The 10,017-nt window shown below is 33.2% G+C and overlaps 1 protein-coding gene across 1 annotated transcript; it reads right to left on the bottom strand.

Annotated features, from left to right (window-relative positions):
• Positions 1–7,722: 7,722 nt before the first annotated feature.
• LOC137829522 (exocyst complex component EXO70H1) lies at positions 7,723–9,789 on the bottom strand. Its single transcript, XM_068636339.2, has one exon. It carries the CDS (start codon positions 9,643–9,645, stop codon positions 7,759–7,761), a length of 1,887 nt encoding a protein of 628 aa, XP_068492440.1. The 5' UTR covers positions 9,646–9,789; the 3' UTR covers positions 7,723–7,758.
• Between the last annotated feature and the right edge of the window lie 228 nt (positions 9,790–10,017).

The following is a 10,017-nucleotide window of genomic DNA, read 5'->3' as shown; positions in this document are numbered from 1 at the left end:
CTCGTGTAAGTAGACCAATAATCCTGATTTCGAACTGGATTAAATTGGACCTCATAAACCTTTAAAATGTTGTACAAACTGTATATTGGGGTCACAAATGTCGTTACCTATAAATGACAAAATGGCAGAAGTCGTGCTAAGTTGGCACAACTTCAGTATGATAGAGCAGAAGTCATGTCAAGTTGGCACAATTTCAGTATGACATGGTAGGATCGTATCAAATTGGGACGATTTGTGCGGAAGTCGTGCCGAATTGGCACGACTTGCCTAAATTTGTAATTTTTTTAAACAGACCCCATTTTGATAAAAAGCAAAAAAAAATAACCTCATCATAGTCAAAAACCCTTAATATCGTGATGAAACTCACTTTCATTTGACAACTATTGATGTGGTCAAATATAGTAGTTTATTTCTAAACTCATCACATCAAGAGTTGTATACAACTCCAAGGATTGTCAAAACATTATTTCCCATAATTTTTTATTCTTGTGTGGTGTCCAGTGTTTTTTAGGAGAAAAATATTTCCGGTTTCCAATTTTTTTCATTCTCGCTCTCTCTTCCCCTTTGTGTCTTTCCCTTCCTCTCTTCTACTTTCCTTTGGCCCCATGTTTCTCTGTTCTCGTTATTTCACCCTTTTCTAGCTTTTCCTTCAGCGTATTCCCGTTTGTTTGTGTTATGCTTTATTTGCAGGTGGGTTTTCTAAAGAAAAAATTTCATCATTCATAGCTTGAATCCATGAATCATGTTTACAATCCTCAACATAGGACTATTGGACTAAGGCTTAATTGAGTAGAAACATTAAGAATAAATTTATGATAATATGAAGAAACTTTATTATAAGAACTCACAAAAGAAACATGATATTTGGTACTTGGAGGATTAATCATGGTAGTTGATGCGAAATTGATATGATAATCATTTAATTTATGAGGTTTGGTTCAGAGTCAGGTTTTATAAGGGAATGTTCAAAAGAAATAGGTTTCGTTTAAGGAGAGGAAGGGATAAGGGGAGGAGAATCAATAGGTGAAGAAAAAACTTGTGAGTAATGATGGAAGGGTGATCAAGGGTGGTTGGATAAGTAATGCTAATAGTGGAGAAGGAAAAACATTCAATGGTTCATGTATGAAGATTGTATACCTTGTGAGACTTGAACACTAAAATCATGCATGGTACAGCTCTAGTAGGATCCAACTTCCACTTCTTCATACTAAGAGAGATGTGTAACAAAGACACCCAAACACCCGAAGTAGAGTAACATCATATAATTTGAAATAGAGTTTCTTGTATGGGAACATATTTTCCAGAAAAAGGTGTGAGAATAAGATTTATTAAGGTAGCAACATGAAGTAAAGCATAAGAACAAAAAAGTTTGGGAAGGTTACACTAAAATAGGAGAGCTCAAATCACATTGAGGAAATGTTGATGCTACCTTTCAACAATGTCTTTCTATTTTGGTGTTTCAACAAGTGGTTTGATGTATAACCAGTAGATTGAAAAAAATTACTCATGATAAATTCCACGCCATTATTTGATTGAATAGTTTTGACTTTTGTATCAAATTGTCTTTCAATAGAATTAAAAAATCCTTGTAAAAGAGATTGTGTTTCAGCTTTAGAAGACATTCGAAAACCCCAAAGAAATCTAGTATATCATCAATAATAGTAAGAACATATTTATTGCCATGTATTCCAGCAAGAACCCCAAATATTAACATGTATTAATATAAAAAGAAGAAAGAGATTGAGAATTGCTAATGGAAACAATTAATTTCTTTTGTTTAGCCTTGTGACAACATCACAAACAATATCTTTGGAAATTTTCAAAGTGGTATAATATTGTTTCATGCCTAACATTCTTTCATTGGATAAATGTCTTACTCTACAGTTTCATATATCAATGAACACTTTATTACAGGAATTGACATAATTGGAGGATTCAATATAACAAGAGATGCATTATTGGGAAGGCTAGAGGTTGGCTTAAATTTATACAGACCAACTTCAACATTAATTATACCAATTATCCTCTTCGTAGTGATGTCCTATATCAAATACTTATTATCCATGAACAAAAATTGACAATGCATGAATTAGTTAATTTGAAAATAGAGATCAAATTGAATTTGAAATTTGGTAGATATAACACATCAGTCAAAACAAGAAACTTTGAAGTGTATATGCTACCAGAATATTTAGCAATCAATTTTTTTCCATTAGAGTGCTTACAATGATGAGTTAAATTTGTCTATATTGACTATACAAAGAGAATATGCAATATGCTCAGTAGCCCCCAAGTCAAGAAGCCAAGTATTGGGATTAGAATCATTGGTTATGGTTCAAACAACAAGTAAAATTATTCCTACAATAGAGGAAGAAGATCTTGTAATGGAAGTTTGTTGTAGTAAATTCATTAGAATTTGATGTTAATATGAACTTAATTTTAATTTTGAAGTATGTGCTTCTTAAGATGTGGTTCCCAGATTTTCATTAGTTATTGTGTCTACCTATGTTGTTAATGTTAGCACCAAGTGCCTGGAACAAATTTAAGTCAGTTGGAGCACAAAGATGATGATAAATTCTTAACACAAAGCTAAGAGTAAGATTATAAAATAGAGTTTAGTGTCCCCTTATTGAGAGAGTCATCACCGATTTATAGGTTTTGTTGGATTCAGACCATTAAGAAAAGCATTGAATGATCATCATAAGATATTAATGGATTTTATAACAGTAACATATACCCGCTAGTAACTTATAACCAATTTATGGTATGATTTATGTATCTTAAATATAATATTAAACAAACAATTATTGTCTTATTTATGTGCCTTATATATTATATGAGCGGTTATTGGTCTGAATGTACCGATTGTAATTGGGGATAATAATAATAATAATAATAATAATAATAATAATAAAATTAGGGATCGAATTTACATTTTTTTTCAATTAATTATTCATACAAAAAAATATTATGATAATTATATCTTAAGCATATAATTATAATTATAATTAAAAGAAAAAAAATCTTCATTTTTGCTGTTGTTTCTTCCCTCCCGCTTCTCTTATTTTGATCTCCTTCATTTTTCCCCTTTTCTCTCTTGCCCTATTTCAAGTTGTCATTCTTAGCTTTCAGCTTCGTGAGTTTGAAATCGCGAAGGCAAAGAAGACTAAGGGTTTGTGGTTGGTGGTGGCACGGAGAAGCAAGGTGGCGGTGGAAGGAGTCCTTGCCATGTAGATGTGCTTATCTCACGCAGGCACTACAATTTTTTTAATACGGAAAAGAAAGGATATGCAACATTAGTTATTTTATCTTTGAAATTATTTGAACTTAGAATATAGAGCTATGTAGCACAAATATTGACACAAAACGGACACGAAGATACGTATATTTTCTAAAATGTAGGACATGGGAACACATATCTATATATTACATAATTATGAATTATATAAATTGACAATAAAGATTTATGTGCATTAAATATGTTTTAGTTTTTTTTTAGCAAAAAGATATTTTTTATTACTGATTCAAAATGATTTGTAACTTATTTTTATAATCTTAATAAAAACTTATACAATAAGTTTGAGCTTTTAGAAAATTAATGTATTTCTCGTTCTTAAAATTGTGTTAGACCAGTGCTAGAATTGTCATAAATCCAACAAATATTTTTTCAAATTGGACACTTCACCGATACGTGTTCTATGAGTGTCATACGAGTGTTGGTGTCCAATACAGGTGTCCGACACGGACACACCATTTAAGAGGAGTGTTCGAGCTTCATAGATATGGAGTGAGTTGCATCTATCTAGTTTCTTTTTTGTTATTCTTATTGGAAATCATTGTTAATTTATTATTCGACTTACGAGAAGAACTGGATTTTCCCATCCCTGTATCTGTGTACTTTAGAATATCATCGAATCTTTGTAGTTCTGTTTTTATTTGACTAGTTTTGAGTAATGAAATTTGTGTATGCTTTGAAGTAATGACACATTATAGACAAAACGGATGGAGCAAACACTTAGAAAAAAATGGAGGTATTGATGAAAAGTCATGAAGAGCAAAGTGAACGCATGCACAGACAAGCTGAGTTGATGCGCAAACAAAATGAGCAGATACAACACATTCAAATGAATAATCCCATATCAGACTCTTCGGATCCTACTACCAGTGAACATCATAAAGGAGACCACGTTAGAGATGACAGTTCAGGAGAAGATTAGTTGCATGTTGAACTATATAATAGATTTGACTCTTTTAACTTGTTTACAATAGTTTTCGTTGTGTAATATGATTTACTTTTAATTTGTGTACAACTCTTTCTTAAACTATGTATTTGAAGTTCAATCCTATTTAGCTTGATTGAATTTTGAGTATCTATAAGCAGGTTTAATTTTTTTTTATAAAATGGTCAAAATACCATTTTAAATAGGTATTAATAATACATATAAAATAGTCACCAAAACTGATTTGGTGGCTATATGTACAAAGTTGTTGTTTAGCAACAGAAACAAAATCGGTTGTTGTAATTAAACAAATATTTAGCCGCCGAAATCAATTTTGTCACTATATGGGTCTCCATTTAGCCATCGAATTAGTCACCACAAGTTTTTTTAATTAATTATTTTAATCCATTAGCAACCGAAAATAGTGGTCGTTATCACCTTTTATTTCAACCACTGATTTAGCCACCAATTTTGTATAAAAATTTGGTCGCTAATTTGGTTCCTGAATTCTAGTGACCAAATTTTCTGCAACGGAATAGCAATCGAAATTTCGGTCACAAATTTGCGACCAATTTATAATTTGGTAGCTAAATGTTTTGTAACTAGAATTTTCGCTCCCATTTTTATTTGGTGACCGTTTCAGTTGCGAATATATTTAGCGACCGAATTTGGTGGTTGCTAAAATTGATTTTTTTTTAGTGTTTGCTCTTTGTGATTGCAAATTGTGTTTCTGATTTTAGAATTTCAATTAGGAATCAATTGAATCTTAAATTGATGATTAAATACAAATTAGATTGAATAATATTTTGATTTAATTTGTATAATCAATTTAAATGATTAATTGGATTCAGATTGTTTGGTTATTGAATTTTTTATTGATCCATTTTTACCTTGTTTTATTTTTGGTTTTTTATTTCTGATTCACTTTTCACTTTTCAATTTGCATTTTTATGTGTTTGAAACCCTAAACCCCCAAATTAATTTGTACATTTGAGAGAATCAATTTACGTTGTGCTTTATAATGCAAAATCTTATAGAAAAATTAGAATGTTTGATTTCATGAATGACAGCGAAAATAATTGTGGCAAAGAACCATAAAAAATCTCAGCTTATTCTTTGTGTTGAGTGTGATGGTCATTGATCTAGACCATGGGTTCTAATTTGTGGGATCAAGTTGAGGAGAAACAAGAAATATTTGAATGTACGAAATATGAACTATAGGGATTGAGAGATTCATCTAGAGTTGAAAAATTGGTTAAAGTCATAGAATAATGAAAATAATGTTAGTATTAAGGAAAGATAATAAAAGTGTGCATTAGAGCTCTTCAATCGAAAAATTCTAATATGATGTAAAATTCATGACAAAAATATTCAAAGAATCAGTTGTAGCATATTAACTGATTTACATCATATTTATTTTAATTATCAATAGAGATAAGGTTAATACTAACTATAAATAAAGTTAATTAATTGAATTGTGATCATAATTATTTTAACTAATAACAATAGAAATTAAGTTAATATTAATTAGAAATAAAAATAATATTAACTAATTTATAATCAGATTTATTTTAACTAATAATAAAAATAAGACTAATAATAATTAAAGATAAAAATAATTTTAATAAATTTATCTTAACTAGAAATAGAGATAAGATTAGTAAATAGTAGTATTTGAGGATGCTAGCAAAGTAACTGAAAGAGGTACAAATTGTTAAAAAAAACAGTGAAGGTGGAAATGAAACTCAACCCTAAGTTGAAGATCAACTAATGAAAATTTCATCAACAAAAAAATTCCAAGGAGTTTGCATGATCAGCTGCCGGGGATTGATATTGAATTTTTAAGTCATGGCTTTGGATCCTAAAGCTAAACAATAATGTAATACAAATACACAAAAAATTTGGGACTAAAAAAAGAACTAGTAAGCTTTTGGCTGTTTTTCTTTCTAAATTAGGGTAATTTTTTTGGTTAATTATTGAAATGGATAAAAAAAATTAAAATTGATTGAGATTGATAAATATTATAGTGTAATTAGATTTTAATTAATATTAAAATTGATACGATTTTATTGAAATCTAATTACACTAAAATCAGTTTAAATATGTTGAAATTTTATCATCTTAATTAAGACGATTTTTTCACCGTAAAATCATATTACTGGTATGATTTATTCGTTTTAATTTTTTCTTAAATTTGATCTATTTTAATAATTAATCTATAAAAGGATATTATTTTAATAAGAAATGATTTTGTTAGTAGCACACGTCTAGAAATCCGATATGGCTGACTAACGTTGTGATTGTGATTGTGAAAACGGCATCATAGTATGTTCAGAAAAATATGTAGATGGAAACTTCCAAAGAAAATGTCGAACCAAGTCGTAGTTTAAACAAGTTGTTATCAAAATAATGTTCGATAAAATTCGCCCTTTTCCGTACACCATTGATATATCCTTTTAGTTCATTACTTGAAAATCACATCTCATATATGATAATGCTGATTATTAACAAAGATATAATAAAATAATAATTTTCAAATATTTTCTCACTGATTTTTTTTCTGGTAAATACTATTTTATATTTTAAAGACATGAAATGTGTTACTTTTCATTTAATATTTTTTAAAAAAAATTATAAAAACGCAGCAGTAACATTACTCAATGTAGAAATAGAGGGGAGAAATAGAAGAGTATTAACCAAAAACAATTAAATTTGATAAAAGAGCACTAGAACTAAAAACACCTTCTCAGTAGTTTCGTGAAGCTTTTTCTTTTCCTTCAGTTCTCATTTAGAATTCCAGTTTTGGGGGCAAAAATTTCATACCACTAGTTTATTCTCAACATTGGAAACCTCTCGACTTTGAATTCCACAGTATTATCAAAATTCTAGAATAAATTATAATTTAATAATAATAATAATAATAATAATAATAATAATATTCAAGGAGATTTGGCAACCCTTCTATAAGAACTGTTTATGATTCTGTGAAATAGACTCTGACATTCACCAGATGAACGAAAATGGGAGAGGGATTAATAAAGCACATATCATGTTATTTCTGAATACAGTGTTTATAGAATAGGTTCATGAATTAAACAAGTGTTATATTGGTGGAAATTTTATATAAAAAAAGTGTAAATGGATTATTTTAATTTATAAACAATTCGGTAGATAAATAAAAAAAAAGTTATGTAGTTATGCATTTTAAGTAAGCTGAGTAGTATTAAAAAAAAAAGTGTTGGTCGATAGATGTTTAACAAAGCTGAATTCAGCAGTATTAGTGGCACATATAAGTGTTTGTAATATATTAAAATGTAATACTTAAGTTCTATAGCTCTAAATGCAACAAAAAGAATAATTCATAATATCAACGTTACACTCACAAACTTACTACACGGGTGATACTCGAGTAACTTGAAATTCTTTTTTTAAGTTCTTTTTTTTGTAACCCTATTAATTATGTAAAGAATGATTGGATAAGAGGATCGAAATATAATGATTGGAGCATTGTAATGCAACACCTTTTCATTTGAATTTCTTACAAAAAAAATTTCTTACAAAAAATGAAGTGTTTCTCTTCAGCTGTGGAGCTTGATCTTCTCGCGTTAAAAAGATTCAACATGTAATTCTCAATATCTTCAGGGGTAAATATGACATACTCTCTCATTTCCCTCACCGATCCCTCTGTATTGCGGCGCGTTTCATGCATCTCGCGGTAAACGGGGCTTATTTTTCTTGCCAGTGACGCTTTGATCTCTTCTCGGAATTCCTGTTCCGGAATGGTAAACACGTTCTCTCTCTGGTAAGCTTTCTCGAATTCTAGATTGAAATTTCCGAACATAACCCTCGCCTCTGCCGGCGGCATTTCCGCTGTTGGATTTTCCGGCAAAGATGAAAGAACTTTGCCCCATGCCACTCTCTCGTAGTTCTCCATCAACCGCTTCATCCTCGCCTCGTGATTCAAAACCCAATCGTCGCCGAGAACGTAAATCAAGTTCGAGGTTCGGACCTTGGCCACCACGTGCCTGAGATTGTTCGTCAGAAACAGGTAAGATAACGAAACCTCCTTGCAATGTCTTGATTTACCGTCGATCTTGCAAAGAAGGACTAGAATCAGCCTCGCCATCTGCACCGAGAACTCCGTCTCCGTTATCGTAGAATTGTCAGATTGTGGACTGTACAAATAAGATTCCGGCAACGGCGACCTAGATGGCGGTGGCACGTCGAAGAAAATTTCAGAGAGCACGTTGCTGTAATCCGCGAGTGTAGACAAGTGATTCATTACTTGCACTGTCAGAGAATGGACGCCGGCGAATTTTGCACCCGATTTAGAAGAGTCTTTCTGAATTGTGGTCTCGAATTCAAAGAAACTCGTTCGTATGGACTCGGAGAGTCGGAAAAGTAGAGCGTAGGCTTGAGATTTAGCTGCGGATGTTGAATCGAACGAGAATATTGATTCAATTTCCGGCCACAGCTCGGCGATCACGGCGTACATATCAATCATTCGGAAGATCTTCTCCGGTGGGGACTTTTTTGTTCTAGCAACGAGTTCGGGAAATCTGAACAGCAAAGCGGCTCCGCTTCTCGAAATCTCGGCAAAGCAAGCTTCCGCGACGGAATGTGACGCACCGAATACTTGATCGCAAAGAATCCTCTCTCCGGCGAAGAGCGTCCTCACGCCGATCTTAACCGCCTCTAACCAAGCCTTGATTTTCAGCTCCAGCACTTCCCAGGCCATCTTATTCACCCTCGACGCGCTCAATTCCTCCACGCTGAGGCGATAAATGCCTTCGTCGACGATCGATTTTCTCATCGTCGTGTAAACGGTGACACATTCCTTGCCGTAACCGTTGGAAACCATGCAGTCAGCAATGGATTTGAGCACCGCCACGGTTTCAGAGGAAACGCGTTCGACTTCGGAGATACAATCACCTGTGTCACGAACGTCGTCTTCCGCCGTTCCTTCGTCGTAGCTGTCGGAACAGAAAGAGGTTCTAGAGGTGGTGGAGGATCTGGCGGAGACGGATTCAGGGTCGAGGTGGGCCCGGCTCATGGATAATATCTGGTAGAACTCTTTCTGGAGCCTCTTCATGGCCATTTGCATTAGGTTTTGTGCGAGGACGAGTTTTCGTGAGGAGGGGTTGTGTTCAAGCAAGGCGTGCATGGTTTTCTGAAGTTGGTTAACGCAGTGGATGTAGTGCATGGCCTCAGCTTTGTCGTTGTAGAAGAGAGAGGTTACGCTTCCGTACGTGGAGGTTTCAGGGTCCCATTTCAGTATCAGAGCTTCGGCTTCCTCTATGCTGGTGGAAACCATGCTTTCCTTCGTGCTGGTGGAAGGTGTTGTAGATAGAGATGAAGTTGGTGCCGAAGTGTGGCGGGAAAAGGTGAACGACTGCGTTTTTGGCTCCCGGCAAATGGTTCTCATTTTCGCAGCAAACGGAGGTGTTTTCGCAGTGTAGTTATGGTACTTCTCCGAAAGTGTGTGTTTGTTTCTCGTGATTACGGAACTTGTGTTTCCTGATGAGAATGAGTTTGCAGTGTGAATATGCGTGCGCTTGCAAGGAGAGGAGAAGGGATATATAGAGAGAGTTGAGTTGCGTGCGAAGAAAACGAGGACCGTGTTTGGAATATGAATGTGGGGATTTGACTTTCCAGAGTCGCTGATTTTCTTCACCTAAGCATTTGGTTTCGTGTTTGGGTGCGGATTTTTTGTTTTTTTAATAAAATGAGAAATATTATAGGCAAGTCTTATAACACGTACACGATGGCAAGATCTTGTGTGAAATAAAGATTTCAC

The sequence above is a fragment of the Phaseolus vulgaris genome, chromosome 7 (genome assembly GCF_051622355.1).
Source record: "Phaseolus vulgaris cultivar YP4 chromosome 7, ASM5162235v1, whole genome shotgun sequence".
Lineage (NCBI taxonomy): Eukaryota > Viridiplantae > Streptophyta > Magnoliopsida > Fabales > Fabaceae > Phaseolus > Phaseolus vulgaris.
This window is presented reverse-complemented; position numbering and strand designations above follow the sequence as displayed.